The sequence below is a fragment of the Oncorhynchus keta genome, chromosome 17 (genome assembly GCF_023373465.1).
Source record: "Oncorhynchus keta strain PuntledgeMale-10-30-2019 chromosome 17, Oket_V2, whole genome shotgun sequence".
NCBI classification, from domain to species: Eukaryota; Metazoa; Chordata; class Actinopteri; order Salmoniformes; family Salmonidae; genus Oncorhynchus; species Oncorhynchus keta.
Window position 1 is genome coordinate 62,092,476 of NC_068437.1, and position 16,263 is coordinate 62,108,738.

At 44.5% G+C, this 16,263-nt stretch overlaps 1 protein-coding gene across 4 annotated transcripts in view; it reads right to left on the reverse strand.

The window, feature by feature from the left end:
* Nucleotides 1-2,732: 2,732 nt before the first annotated feature.
* The window catches only part of ppp1r32 (protein phosphatase 1, regulatory subunit 32), a 43,200-nt gene continuing 29,669 nt past the window's right edge, over nt 2,733-16,263 (reverse strand). For 3 of the 4 annotated variants that reach the window (XM_052466988.1, XM_052466991.1, XM_052466989.1), the window contains exons 9-12: nt 10,183-10,254; nt 6,026-6,132; nt 4,852-4,953; nt 2,733-2,929 (exon numbers count right to left, since the gene is read on the reverse strand). In XM_052466988.1, the coding sequence (XP_052322948.1) occupies nt 2,911-2,929; nt 4,852-4,953; nt 6,026-6,132; nt 10,183-10,254 (300 nt within the window). In that variant the 3' untranslated portion in view covers nt 2,733-2,910. The remainder of the gene's footprint in view (nt 2,930-4,851; nt 4,954-6,025; nt 6,133-10,182; nt 10,255-16,263) is intronic. The other variant, XM_052466990.1, reaches the window with a different exon arrangement.

Here is a 16,263-nt window from a genome sequence, read left to right on the forward strand (position 1 = left end):
CCTGAACAAGGCAGTTAACCCAATGTTCCAATTTGTAAGTCGCTCTGGATAAGAGCGTCTGCTAAATGACTTAAATGTAATGTAAATGTAAATGTTCCCCTGAACAAGGCAGTTAACCCAATGTTCCCCTGAACAAGGCAGTTAACCCACTGTTCCCCTGAGCAAGGCAGTTAACCCACTGTTCCCCTGATCAAGTCAGTTAACCCAATGTTCCCCTGAACAAGGCAGTTAACCCACTGTTCCCCTGAACAGGCAGTTAACCCACTGTTCCCCTGAACAGGCAGTTAACCCAATGTTCCCCTGAACAGGCAGTTAACCCAATGTTCCCCTGAACAGGCAGTTAACCCACTGTTCACATGAACAGACAGTTAACCCAATGTTCCCCTGAACAAGGCAGTTAACCCAATGTTCCCCTGAACAAGGCAGTTAACCCAATGTTCCCCTGAACAAGGCAATTAACCCACTGTTCCCCTGAACAAGGCAGTTTACCCAATGTTCCCCTGAACAGGCAGTTAACCCAATGTTCCCCTGAACCAGGCAGTTAACCCACTGTTCCCCTGAACAGGCAGTTAACCCACTGTTCCCCTGAACAAGGCAGTTAACCCACTGTTCCCCTGAACAGGCAGTTATCCCACTGTTCCCCTGAACAAGGCAGTTAACCCAATGTTCCCCTTAACAGGCAGTTAACCCACTGTTCCCCTGAACAGGCAGTTAATCCACTGTTCCCCTGAACAAGGCAGTTAACCCACTGTTCCCCTGAGCAAGGCAGTTAACCCACTGTTCCCCTGAACAAGTCAGTTAACCCAATGTTCCTCAGAACAAGGCAGTTAACCCAATGTTCCCCTGAACAGGCAGTTATCCCACTGTTCCCCTGAACAAGGCAGTTAACCCACTGTTGCCCTGAACAGGCAGTGAACCCACTGTTCCCCTGAAGAGGCAGTTAACCCACTGTTCCCCTGAACAGGCAGTTAACCCAATGTTCCCCTGAACAAGGCAGTTAACCCACTGTTCCCCTGAACAGGCAGTGAACCCACTGTTCCCCTGAACAGGCAGTGAACCCAATGTTCCCCTGAACAAGGCAGTTAACCCACTGTTCCCCTGAACAGGCAGTGAACCCACTGTTCCCCTGAACAGGCAGTTAACCCAATGTTCCCCTGAACAAGGCAGTTAACCCACTGTTCCCCTGAACAGGCAGTGAACCCACTGTTCCCCTGAACAGGCAGTGAACCCAATGTTCCCCTGAACAAGGCAGTTAACCCACTGTTCCCCTGAACAGGCAGTGAACCCACTGTTCCCCTGAACAGGCAGTTAACCCACTGTTCCCCTGAACAAGACAGTTAACCCACTGTTCCCCTGAACAAGGCAGTTAACCCAATGTTCCCCTGAACAAGGCAGTTAACCCAATGTTCCCCTGAACAAGGCAATTAACCCACTGTTCCCCTGAACAAGACAGTTAACCCACTGTTCCCCTGAACAGGCAGTTAACCCAATGTTCCCCTGAACCAGGCAGTTAACCCACTGTTCCCCTGAACAGGCAGTTAACCCACTGTTCCCCTGAACAGGCAGTTATCCCACTGTTCCCCTGAACAAGGCAGTTAACCCACTGTTCCCATGAACAGGCAGTTATCCCACTGTTCCCCTGAACAAGGCAGTTAACCCAATGTTCCCCTTAACAGGCAGTTAACCCACTGTTCCCCTGAACAGGCAGTTAACCCACTGTTCCCCTGAACAAGGCAGTTAACCCACTGTTCCCCTGAGCAAGGCAGTTAACCCACTGGTCCCCTGAACAAGTCAGTTAACCCAATGTTCCTCAGAACAAGGCAGTTAACCCAATGTTCCCCTGAACAGGCAGTTATCCCACTGTTCCCCTGAACAAGGCAGTTAACCCACTGTTGCCCTGAACAGGCAGTGAACCCACTGTTCCCCCGAAGAGGCAGTTAACCCACTGTTCCCCTGAACAGGCAGTTAACCCAATGTTCCCCTGAACAAGGCAGTTAACCCACTGTTCCCCTGAACAGGCAGTGAACCCACTGTTCCCCTGAACAGGCAGTGAACCCAATGTTCCCCTGAACAAGGCAGTTAACCCACTGTTCCCCTGAACAGGCAGTGAACCCACTGTTCCCCTGAACAGGCAGTTAACCCAATGTTCCCCTGAACAAGGCAGTTAACCCACTGTTCCCCTGAACAGGCAGTGAACCCACTGTTCCCCTGAACAGGCAGTGAACCCAATGTTCCCCTGAACAAGGCAGTTAACCCACTGTTCCCCTGAACAGGCAGTGAACCCACTGTTCCCCTGAACAGGCAGTGAACCCACTGTTCCCCTGAACAGGCAGTGAACCCACTGTTCCCCTGAACAGGCAGTGAACCCACTGTTCCCCTGAACAGGCAGTGAACCCACTGTTCCCCTGAACAGGCAGTGAACCCACTGTTCCCCTGAACAGGCAGTTAACCCACTGTTCCCCTGAACAAGGCAGTTAACCCACTGTTCCCCTGAACAAGGCAGTGAACCCACTGTTCCCCTGAACAGGCAGTGAACCCACTGTTCCCCTGAACAGGCAGTGAACCCACTGTTCCCCTGAACAGGCAGTTAACCCACTGTTCCCCTGAACAGGCAGTTATCCCACTGGTACTCGGCCGTCATTCTAAATAACAATTTGTTCCTAACCGACTTAGTTAAATAAAGGTTACATAGAGGTTAAATAACACAGATCCTGTGGATTTACAACAGAGGCAACAGTTCTGTGTCTTTGAATCCAAAAGGATAAAAATCAACCATTTTATTTGGATGGAAATAGCAGCACCCATGTCATTGTCATCTCTACAATGAATATGTTACACACCATCTCTGTTCGCCAGTTGAAATGATATTATGGGTATTTAATGGGCGAGCTGATGTCTGTACCTTGACCGTCAGTGTCTGAGGTTAAACCTGTGGAAGAGAGGAACAGAGGAAGTTTAAAGGGAGGCATATATGAGATACAACATTTCTGTCATAACAGCATATAACAAGAATATAGTGGTATAGTGTTAAACGCTCTACCTACCTGTCTGTCTCTCCCTGTCTGTCTCTCCCTGTCTTTCTCTCCCTGTCTGTGCTCTATCTGTCTGTCTCTCTACCTACCTGTCTGATTCTCCCTGTCTGGGTCTCTACCTACCGGTCTGTCTTTCCCTGTCTGTCTCTCCCTGTCTGTGTCTATCTGTCTGTGTCTACCTGTCTGTCTATCCCTGTCTGTCTCTCCCTGTCTGTGTCTCCCTGTCTGTGTCTACCTGTCTGTCTCTCGACCTACCTGTCTGTGTCTCCCTGTCTGTGTCTCTACCTACCTGTCTGTCTCTCCCTGTCTGTGTCTCCCTGTCTGTGTCTCTACCTACCGATCTGTCTCTCCCTGTCTGTCTCTCCCTGTCTGTGACTACCTGTCTGTGTCTACCTGTCTGTGTCTCCCTGTCTGTGTCTCTACCTACCGGTCTGTCTCTCCCTGTCTGTCTCTTCCTGTCTGTGTCTACCTGTCTGTCTCTCCCTGTCTGTCTCTTCCTGTCTGTGTCTATCTGTCTGTCTCTCCATGTCTGCGTCTCTCCCTGTCTGTGTCTCTCCCTGTCTGTGTCTCTCCCTGTCTGTGTCTCTCTCTACCTGTCTGTCTCTCCCTGTCTGTGTCTACCTGTCTGTCTCTCCCTGTCTGTGTCTCCCTGTCTGTGTCTCTACCTACCGGTCTGTCTCTCCCTGTCTGTGTCTACCTGTCTGTCTCTCCCTGTCTGTCTCTCCCTGTCTGTCTCTTCCTGTCTGTGTCTATCTGTCTGTCTTTCCATGTCTGTGTCTCTCCCTGTCTGTGTCTCTCCCTGTCTGTGTCTCTCCCTGTCTGTGTCTCTACCTGTCTGTCTCTCCCTGTCTGTGTCTCTACCTGTCTGTCTCTCCCTGTCTGTGTCTCCCTGTCTGTCTCTCCCTGTCTGTCTCTCCCTGTCTGTCTCTTCCTGTCTGTGTCTACCTGTCTGTCTCTCCCTGTCTGTGTCTCTCCCTGTCTGTGTCTCTCCCTGTCTGTCTCTCCCTGTCTGTCTCTCCCTGTCTGTGTCTACCTGTCTGTCTCTCCCTGTCTGTGTCTCCCTGTCTGTGTCTCTACCTACCGGTCTGTCTCTCCCTGTCTGTCTCTCCCTGTCTGTGTCTATCTGTCTGTCTCTCCCTGTCTGTCTCTTCCTGTCTGTGTCTACCTGTCTGTCTCTCCCTGTCTGTCTCTTCCTGTCTGTGTCTACCTGTCTGTCTCTCCCTGTCTGTGTCTCTCCCTGTCTGTGTCTCTCCTTGTCTGTGTCTCTCCCTGCCTGTGTCTCTCCCTGTCTGTGTCTCTACCTGTCTGTGTCTCTACCTGTCTGTCTCTCCCTGTCTGTGTCTCCCTGTCTGTGTCTCTACCTACCGGTCTGTCTCTCCCTGTCTGTCTCTTCCTGTCTGTGTCTATCTGTCTGTGTCTACCTGTCTGTCTCTCCCTGTCTGTCTCTCCCTGTCTGTCTCTTCCTGTCTGTGTCTACCTGTCTGTCTCTCCCTGTCTGTGTCTCTCCCTGTCTGTGTCTCTCCCTGTCTGTGTCTCTCCCTGTCTGTGTCTCTACCTGTCTGTCTCTCCCTGTCTGTGTCTCCCTGTCTGTCTCTCCCTGTCTGTCTCTCCCTGTCTGTCTCTTCCTGTCTGTGTCTACCTGTCTGTCTCTCCCTGTCTGTGTCTCTCCCTGTCTGTGTCTCTCCCTGTCTGTGTCTCTACCTGTCTGTGTCTCTACCTGTCTGTCTCTCCCTGTCTGTGTCTCCCTGTCTGTGTCTACCTGTCTGTGTCTCTCTGTCTGTGTCTACCTGTCTGTGTCTCTACCTGTCTGTGTCCCTACCTGTCTGTGTCTCTACCAGTGTATCCATTGGTCCTGTGCTTGTGGATGCTTCCCCTTGTCCAGCCTTCTCTTAGCTTCTCCAGCGCTGGAACGTCACAGAACCTGGAACATATTGTAGCGACCTCAGGACAACACCTAGGGGTGGTTTCCTGGACACAGAACCTGGAACATATTGTAGCGACCTCAGTACAACACCTAGGGGCGGTTTCCTGGACACAGAACCTGGAACATATTGTAGCGACCTCAGTACAACACCTAGGGGCGGTTTCCTGGACACAGAACCTGGAACATATTGTAGCGACCTCAGGACAACACCTAGGGGCGGTTTCCTGGACACAGAACCTGGAACATATTGTAGCGACCTCAGTACAACACCTAGGGGCGGTTTCCTGGACACAGAACCTGGAACATATTGTAGCGACCTCAGGACAACACCTAGGGGTGGTTTCCTGGACACAGAACCTGGAACATATTGTAGCGACCTCAGGACAACACCTAGGGGCGGTTTCCTGGACACAGAACCTGGAACATATTGTAGCGACCTCAGTACAACACCTAGGGGCGGTTTCCTGGACACAGAACCTGGAACATATTGTAGTGACCTCAGGACAACACCTAGGGGCGGTTTCCTGGACACAGAACCTGGAACATATTGTAGCGACCTCAGTACAACACCTAGGGGCGGTTTCCTGGACACAGAACCTGGAACATATTGTAGCGACCTCAGTACAACACCTAGGGGCAGTTTCCTGAACACAGATTAGGCCTTTTCCTGGATTTAAAGCTCAATGAAGAATCTCTATTGAAAATGCTTTTTGGTCCAGGATAAAGCTTATTCTGTGTCTGGGAAACTAGCCCGTAAAGACCTTGTCAAGAGGTTTGGACCTCCTAGATGTAACAGTTAACTGACATTCACAGGGACCAAGGTTCAAGTCCAGATGAGGACTACCCCCTGAATTCACCACAACTCATCTCATTTTACATCTACATGTTAGTCATTTAGCAGACACTCTTATGCAGAGAGACAGTTAGTGAGTGCAGACATTTTCAAACTTTCTTCATCTCAAATCCCTTATGTTTTTTATATATTCAGACCAAAACAATAATGACATTAATACACAATACAACATAAGACATTTGACAACATGATGTAAGTAAAAAGAGACATACTTACTTGGACTGGTAGTGAGTGCGGACGCGTGACGGGTCAGATGGCGTGTGGGACAGGGTTTTCAGATTTGGTGAGTTGAGGATGAATCCTGAAAGCTCCTGGAAACCAAACTAACGGTAACACTTTACCCTGCCAGTAACTAATGGCAACACTTTACCCTGAAGGTAACTAATGGCAACACTTTACCCTGACAGTAACTAATGGCAACAATTTACCCTGCCAGTAACTAATGGCAACAATTTACCCTGCCAGTAACTAATGGCAACAATTTACCCTGCCAGTAACTAATGGCAACAATTTATCCTGCCGGTAACTAACGGTAACACTTTACCCTGCCAGTAACTAATGGCAACACTTTACCCTGAAGGTAACTAATGGCAACACTTTACCCTGCCAGTAACTAATGGCAACACTTTACCCTGCCAGTAACTAATGGCAACAATTTACCCTGCCAGTAACTAATGGCAACAATTTACCCTGCCAGTAACTAATGGTAACACTTTACCCTGAAGGTAACTACGGTAACACCTTACCCTGGCAGTAACTAATGGCAACAATTTACCCTGCCAGTAACTAATGGCAACAATTTACCCTGCCAGTAACTAATGGCAACAATTTACCCTGCCAGTAACTAATGGCAACAATTTATCCTGCCGGTAACTAACGGTAACACTTTACCCTGCCAGTAACTAATGGCAACACTTTACCCTGCCAGTAACTAATGGCAACACTTTACCCTGCCAGTAACTAATGGCAACAATTTACCCTGCCGGTAACTAACGGTAACACTTTACCTTGCCAGTCTCTAATGGTAACAATTTACCCTAACAGTAACTAATGGCAACAATTTACCCTGCCAGTAACTAATGGCAACAATTTATCCTGCCGGTAACTAACGGTAACACTTTACCCTGCCAGTAACTAATGGCAACACTTTACCCTGCCAGTAACTAATGGCAACAATTTACCCTGCCAGTGACTAATGGCAACAATTTACCCTGCCAGTAACTAATGGCAACAATTTACCCTGCCAGTAACTAATGGCAACAATTTACCCTGCCAGTAACTAATGGCAACAATTTACCCTGCCAGTAACTAATGGCAACACCTTACCCTGCCAGTAACTAATGGAAACACTTTACCCTGCCAGTAACTAATGGTAACACTTTACCCTGAAGGTAACTACGGTAACACCTTACCCTGGCAGTAACTAATGGCAACAATTTACCCTGCCAGTAACTAATGGCAACAATTTATCCTGCCGGTAACTAACGGTAACACTTTACCTTGCCAGTCTCTAATGGTAACAATTTACCCTAACAGTAACTAATGGCAACAATTTACCCTGCCGGTAACTAACGGTAACACTTTACCTTGCCAGTCTCTAATGGTAACAATTTACCCTAACAGTAACTAATGGCAACAATTTACCCTGCCGGTAACTAACGGTAACACTTTACCCTGCCGGTAACTAACGGTAACACTTTACCCTGAAGGTAACTACAGTAACACTTTACCCTAACAGTAACTAATGGCAACAATTTACCCTGCCAGTCTCTAACGGTAACACTTTACCCTGCCAGTAACTAATGGCAACACTTTACCCTGAAGGTAACTAATGGCAACACTTTACCCTGCCAGTAACTAATGGCAACACTTTACCCTGCCAGTAACTAATGGCAACAATTTACCCTGCCAGTAACTAATGGCAACAATTTACCCTGCCAGTAACTAATGGTAACACTTTACCCTGAAGGTAACTACGGTAACACCTTACCCTGGCAGTAACTAATGGCAACAATTTACCCTGCCAGTAACTAATGGCAACAATTTACCCTGCCAGTAACTAATGGCAACAATTTACCCTGCCAGTAACTAATGGCAACAATTTATCCTGCCGGTAACTAACGGTAACACTTTACCCTGCCAGTAACTAATGGCAACACTTTACCCTGCCAGTAACTAATGGTCCTTCTGTGGCTCAGTTGGTAGAGCATGGCGCTTGTAACGCCAGGGTAGTGGGTTCGATCCCCGGGACCACCCATACGTAGAATGTATGCACACATGACTGTAAGTCGCTTTGGATAAAAGCGTCAGCTAAATGGCATATATTATTATTATTATATTACTAATGGCAACACTTTACCCTGCCAGTAACTAATGGCAACAATTTACCCTGCCGGTAACTAACGGTAACCCTTTACCCTGAAGGTAACTACAGTAACACTTTACCCTGCCGGTAACTAATGGTAACCCTTTACCATGAAGGTAACTACAGTAACACTTTACCCTGCCGGTAACTAACGGTAACCCTTTACCATGAAGGTAACTACAGTAACACTTTACCCTGCCGGTAACTAACGGTAACCCTTTACCCTGAAGGTAACTACAGTAACACTTTACCCTGCCGGTAACTAACGGTAACCCTTTACCCTGAAGGTAACTACAGTAACACTTTACCCTGCCGGTAACTAACGGTAACCCTTTACCCTGCCGGTAACTAATGGTAACACTTTACCCTGCCAGTAACTAACGGTAACACTTTACCCTGCCAGTAACTAATGGTAACACTTTACCCTGCCAGTAACTAACGGTAACACTTTACCCTGCCAGTAACTAATGGTAACACTTTACCCTGCCAGTAACTAACGGTAACACTTTAGCCTAACAGTAACTAACTGTAACACTTTACCCTGAAGGTAACTACAGTAACACTTTACCCTGCCGGTAACTAACGGTAACCCTTTACACTGCCAGTAACTAACGGTAACACTTTACCCTGAAGGTAACTACAGTAACACTTTACCCTGCCGGTAACTAATGGTAACACTTTACCCTGCCAGTAACTAACGGTAACACTTTACCCTGCCAGTAACTAACGGTAACACTTTACCCTAACAGTAACTAATGGTAACACTTTACCCTGCCAGTAACTAACGGTAACACTTTACCCTGCCTAACTAACGTAACACTTTAGTAACTAACGGTAACACTTTACCCTGCCAGTAACTAACGGTAACACTTTACCCTGCCAGTAACTAACGGTAACACTTTAGCCTAACAGTAACTAACTGTAACACTTTACCCTGCCAGTAACTAACGGTAACACTTTAGCCTAACAGTAACTAACTGTAACACTTTACCCTGCCGGTAACTAACGGTAACCCTTTACCCTGCCAGTAACTAACGGTAACACTTTACCCTGCCGGTAACTAACGGTAACACTTTACCCTGCCAGTAACTAACGGTAACACTTTAGCCTAACAGTAACTAACTGTAACACTTTACCCTGCCGGTAACTAACGGTAACACTTTACCCTGCCAGTAACTAACGGTAACACTTTACCCTGCCAGGTAACTAACGGTAACACTTTACCCTGCAGGTAACTAACGGTAACACTTTACCCTGCCGGTAACTAATGGCAACACTTTACCCTGCCAGTAACTAACTGTAACACTTTACCCTGCAGGTAACTAACGGTAACACTTTACCCTGCCGGTAACTAATGGCAACACTTTACCCTGCCAGTAACTAACGGTAACACTTTACCCTGCAGGTAACTATGGTAACACTTTACCCTCCCGGTAACTAACGGTAACACTTTACCCTGCAGGTAACTAACGGTAACACTTTACCCTGCCGGTAACTAACGGTAACACTTTACCCTGCCTGTAACTAACGGTAACACTTTACCCTGCCGGTAACTAACGGTAACACTTTACCCTGCCAGTAACTAATGGCAACACTTTACCCTGCAAGTAACTAACGGTAACACTTTACCCTGCCGGTAACTAATGGTAACACTTTACCCTGCAGGTAACCAACGGTAACACTTTACCCTGCCAGTAACTAACGGTAACACTTTACCCTGCCGGTAACTAACGGTAACACTTTACCCTGCCGGTAACTAACGGTAACACTTTACCCTGCCAGTAACTAACGGTAACACTTTACCCTGCCAGTAACTAACGGTAACACTTTACCCTGCCTGTAACTAACGGTAACACTTTACCCTGCCGGTAACTAACGGTAACACTTTACCCTGCCGGTAACTAACGGTAACAATTTACCCTAACAGTATAATGCTTTAGAAAATGTTATAGGCATGTAAGAGCTTTCAGATTGTCTTATTAAGGTGTGTATGATATAGCTCTCTAACCTTCATCCCAATCAACTTCTGGTCAGCAGGTGAGCTGATCTTCTGAGTCCCAGATCCAGGTAACACAGAGACCTAGAGGTAATACACAGGAAGTGACATCATACGATATAACAGAGCAGCATATAGGTAACACACAGGAAGTGTTGAGAACTTCCAACATTTAAAAGTAGTCAACTGGGTGGGGATTCCTATCTCACTAGGTCAGGGTATTAAACCTCCATGTATATCTCACTAGGTCAGGATATTAAACCTCCATGTATATCTCACTAGGTCAGGGTATTAAACCTCCATGTATATCTCACTAGGTCAGGGTATTAAACCTCCATGTATATCTCACTAGGTCAGGATATTAAACCTCCATGTATATCTCACTAGGTCAGGGTATTAAACCTCCATGTATATCTCACTAGGTAAGGATATTAAACCTCCTCGATGTATATCTCACTAGGTCAGGATATTAAACCTCCATGTATATCTCACTAGGTCAGGATATTAAACCTCCTCCATGTATATCTCACTAGGTCAGGGTATTAAACCTCCTCCATGTATATCTCACTAGGTCAGGATGTTAAACCTCCATGTATATCTCACTAGGTCAGGGTATTAAACCTCCATGTATATCTCACTAGGTCAGGGTATTAAACCTCCTCGATGTATATCTCACTAGGTCAGGATATTAAACCTCCATGTATATCTCACTAGGTCAGGATATTAAACCTCCTCCATGTATATCTCACTAGGTCAGGGTATTAAACCTCCATGTATATCTCACTAGGTCAGGGTATTAAACCTCCTCCATGTATATCTCACTAGGTCAGGGTATTAAACCTCCTCCATGTATATCTCACTAGGTCAGGGTATTAAACCTCCTCCATGTATATCTCACTAGGTCAGGATATTAAACCTCCATGTATATCTCACTAGGTCAGGATATTAAACCTCCTCCATGTATATCTCACTAGGTCAGGGTATTAAACCTCCTCCATGTATATCTCACTAGGTCAGGATATTAAACCTCCATGTATATCTCACTAGGTCAGGGTATTAAACCTCCTCCATGTATATCTTACTAGGTCAGGATATTAAACCTCCATGTATATCTCACTAGGTCAGGATATTAAACCTCCATGTATATCTCACTAGGTCAGGGTATTAAACCTCCTCCATGTATATCTCACTAGGTAAGGATATTAAACCTCCTCCATGTATATCTCACTAGGTCAGGATATTAAACCTCCATGTATATCTCACTAGGTCAGGGTATTAAACCTCCATGTATATCTCACTAGGTCAGGATATTAAACCTCCATGTATATCTCACTAGGTCAGGGTATTAAACCTCCTCCATGTATATCTCACTAGGTAAGGATATTAAACCTCCTCCATGTATATCTCACTAGGTCAGGATATTAAACCTCCATGTATATCTCACTAGGTCAGGATATTAAACCTCCTCCATGTATATCTCACTAGGTCAGGGTATTAAACCTCCATGTATATCTCACTAGGTCAGGGTATTAAACCTCCATGTATATCTCACTAGGTCAGGATATTAAACCTCCTCCATGTATATCTCACTAGGTCAGGATATTAAACCTCCTCCATGTATATCTCACTAGGTCAGGATATTAAACCTCCTCCATGTATATCTCACTAGGTCAGGGTATTAAACCTCCTCCATGTATATCTCACTAGGTCAGGGTATTAAACCTCCTCCATGTATATCTCACTAGGTCAGGATATTAAACCTCCTCCATGTATATCTCACTAGGTCAGGGTATTAAACCTCCATGTATATCTCACTAGGTCAGGATATTAAACCTCCTCCATGTATATCTCACTAGGTCAGGATATTAAACCTCCATGTATATCTCACTAGGTCAGGATATTAAACCTCCATATATATCTCACTAGGTCAGGATATTAAACCTCCATGTATATCTCACTAGATCAGGATATTAAACCTCCTCCATGTATATCTCACTAGGTCAGGGTATTAAACCTCCTCCATGTATATCTCACTAGGTCAGGATATTAAACCTCCTCCATGTATATCTCACTAGGTCAGGATATTAAACCTCCTCCATGTATATCTCACTAGGTCAGGATATTAAACCTCCTCCATGTATATCTCACTAGGTCAGGGTATTAAACCTCCATGTATATCTCACTAGGTCAGGATATTAAACCTCCTCCATGTATATCTCACTAGGTCAGGATATTAAACCTCCATGTATATCTCACTAGGTCAGGATATTAAACCTCCATATATATCTCACTAGGTCAGGATATTAAACCTCCATGTATATCTCACTAGATCAGGATATTAAACCTCCTCCATGTATATCTCACTAGGTCAGGGTATTAAACCTCCTCCATGTATATCTCACTAGGTCAGGATATTAAACCTCCTACATGTATATCTCACTAGGTCAGGATATTAAACCTCCATGTATATCTCACTAGGTCAGGATATTAAACCTCCTCCATGTATATCTCACGAGGTCAGGATATTAAACCTCCTCCATGTATATCTCACTAGGTCAGGGTATTAAACCTCCATGTATATCTCACTAGGTCAGGGTATTAAACCTCCTCCATGTATATCTCACAAGGTCAGGATATTAAACCTCCTCCATGTATATCTCACGAGGTCAGGATATTAAACCTCCTCCATGTATATCTCACGAGGTCAGGATATTAAACCTCCTCCATGTATATCTCACTAGGTCAGGGTATTAAACCTCCTCCATGTATATCTCACTAGGTCAGGATATTAAACCTCCATGTATATCTCACTAGATCAGGATATTAAACCTCCTCCATGTATATCTCACTAGGTCAGGGTATTAAACCTCCTCCATGTATATCTCACTAGGTCAGGATATTAAACCTCCTCCATGTATATCTCACTAGGTCAGGGTATTAAACCTCCTCCATGTATATCTCACTAGGTCAGGATATTAAACCTCCTCCATGTATATCTCACTAGGTCAGGATATTAAACCTCCTCCATGTATATCTCACTAGGTCAGGGTATTAAACCTCCATGTATATCTCACTAGGTCAGGATATTAAACCTCCTCCATGTATATCTCACTAGGTCAGGATATTAAACCTCCTCCATGTATATCTCACTAGGTCAGGATATTAAACCTCCATGTATATCTCACTAGGTCAGGATATTAAACCTCCTCCATGTATATCTCACGAGGTCAGGATATTAAACCTCCTCCATGTATATCTCACGAGGTCAGGATATTAAACCTCCTCCATGTATATCTCACTAGGTCAGGGTATTAAACCTCCTCCATGTATATCTCACTAGGTCAGGATATTAAACCTCCTCCATGTATATCTCACTAGGTCAGGATATTAAACCTCCATGTATATCTCACTAGGTCAGGATATTAAACCTCCTCCATGTATATCTCACTAGGTCAGGATATTAAACCTCCATGTATATCTCACTAGGTCAGGATATTAAACCTCCATATATATCTCACTAGGTCAGGATATTAAACCTCCATGTATATCTCACTAGATCAGGATATTAAACCTCCTCCATGTATATCTCACTAGGTCAGGATATTAAACCTCCTCCATGTATATCTCACTAGGTCAGGATATTAAACCTCCTCCATGTATATCTCACTAGGTCAGGATATTAAACCTCCTCCATGTATATCTCACTAGGTCAGGGTATTAAACCTCCATGTATATCTCACTAGGTCAGGATATTAAACCTCCTCCATGTATATCTCACTAGGTCAGGATATTAAACCTCCATGTATATCTCACTAGGTCAGGGTATTAAACCTCCATATATATCTCACTAGGTCAGGATATTAAACCTCCATGTATATCTCACTAGATCAGGATATTAAACCTCCTCCATGTATATCTCACTAGGTCAGGGTATTAAACCTCCTCCATGTATATCTCACTAGGTCAGGATATTAAACCTCCTACATGTATATCTCACTAGGTCAGGGTATTAAACCTCCTCCATGTATATCTCACGAGGTCAGGATATTAAACCTCCTCCATGTATATCTCACTAGGTCAGGGTATTAAACCTCCATGTATATCTCACTAGGTCAGGATATTAAACCTCCTCCATGTATATCTCACTAGGTCAGGGTATTAAACCTCCTCCATGTATATCTCACAAGGTCAGGATATTAAACCTCCTCCATGTATATCTCACGAGGTCAGGATATTAAACCTCCTCCATGTATATCTCACGAGGTCAGGATATTAAACCTCCTCCATGTATATCTCACTAGGTCAGGGTATTAAACCTCCATGTATATCTCACTAGGTCAGGATATTAAACCTCCTCCATGTATATCTCACTAGGTCAGGGTATTAAACCTCCTCCATGTATATCTCACTAGGTCAGGATATTAAACCTCCTCCGTGTATATCTCACTAGGTCAGGGTATTAAACCTCCATGTATATCTCACTAGGTCAGGATATTAAACCTCCTCCATGTATATCTCACTAGGTCAGGATATTAAACCTCCATGTATATCTCACTAGGTCAGGGTATTAAACCTCCTCCATGTATATCTCACTAGGTCAGGATATTAAACCTCCTCCATGTATATCTCACTAGGTCAGGGTATTAAACCTCCTCCATGTATATCTCACTAGGTCAGGGTATTAAACCTCCATGTATATCTCACTAGGTCAGGATATTAAACCTCCATGTATATCTCACTAGGTCAGGATATTAAACCTCCATATATATCTCACTAGGTCAGGATATTAAACCTCCATGTATATCTCACTAGGTCAGGATACTAAACCTCCATGTATATCTCACTAGGTCAGGATACTAAACCTCCATGTATATCTCACTAGGTCAGGATACTAAACCTCCATGTATATCTCACTAGGTCAGGATATTAAACCTCCATATATATCTCACTAGGTCAGGATACTAAACCTCCATGTATATCTCACTAGGTCAGGATACTAAACCTCCATGTATATCTCACTAGGTCAGGATATTAAACCTCCATGTATATCTCACTAGGTCAGGATACTAAACCTCCATGTATATCTCACTAGGTCAGGATACTAAACCTCCATGTATATCTCACTAGGTCAGGATATTAAACCTCCTCCATGTATATCTCACTAGGTCAGGATATTAAACCTCCTCCATGTATATCTCACTAGGTCAGGATATTAAACCTCCTACATGTATATCTCACTAGGTCAGGGTATTAAACCTCCATGTATATCTCACTAGGTCAGGATATTAAACCTCCATGTATATCTCACTAGGTCAGGATATTAAACCTCCATGTATATCTCACTAGGTCAGGATATTAAACCTCCATGTATATCTCACTAGGTCAGGGTATTAAACCTCCTCCATGTATATCTCACTAGGTCAGGATATTAAACCTCCTACATGTATATCTCACTAGGTCAGGGTATTAAACCTCCTCCATGTATATCTCACGAGGTCAGGATATTAAACCTCCTCCATGTATATCTCACTAGGTCAGGATATTAAACCTCCTCCATGTATATCTCACTAGGTCAGGGTATTAAACCTCCTCCATGTATATCTCACTAGGTCAGGGTATTAAACCTCCATGTATATCTCACTAGGTCAGGATATTAAATCTCCTCCATGTATATCTCACTAGGTCAGGATATTAAACCTCCATGTATATCTCACTAGGTCAGGATATTAAATCTCCTCCATGTATATCTCACTAGGTCAGGATATTAAACCTCCATGTATATCTCACTTGGTCAGGATATTAAACCTCCTCCATGTATATCTCACTAGGTCAGGATATTAAACCTCCATGTATATCTCACTAGGTCAGGATATTAAATCTCCTCCATGTATATCTCACTAGGTCAGGATATTAAACCTCCATGTATATCTCACTAGGTCAGGATATTAAATCTCCTCCATGTATATCTCACTAGGTCAGGATATTAAACCTCCATGTATATCTTACTAGGTCAGGATATTAAACCTCCATGTATATCTCACTAGGTCAGGATATTAAACCTCCTCCATGTATATCTCACTAGGTCAGGGTATT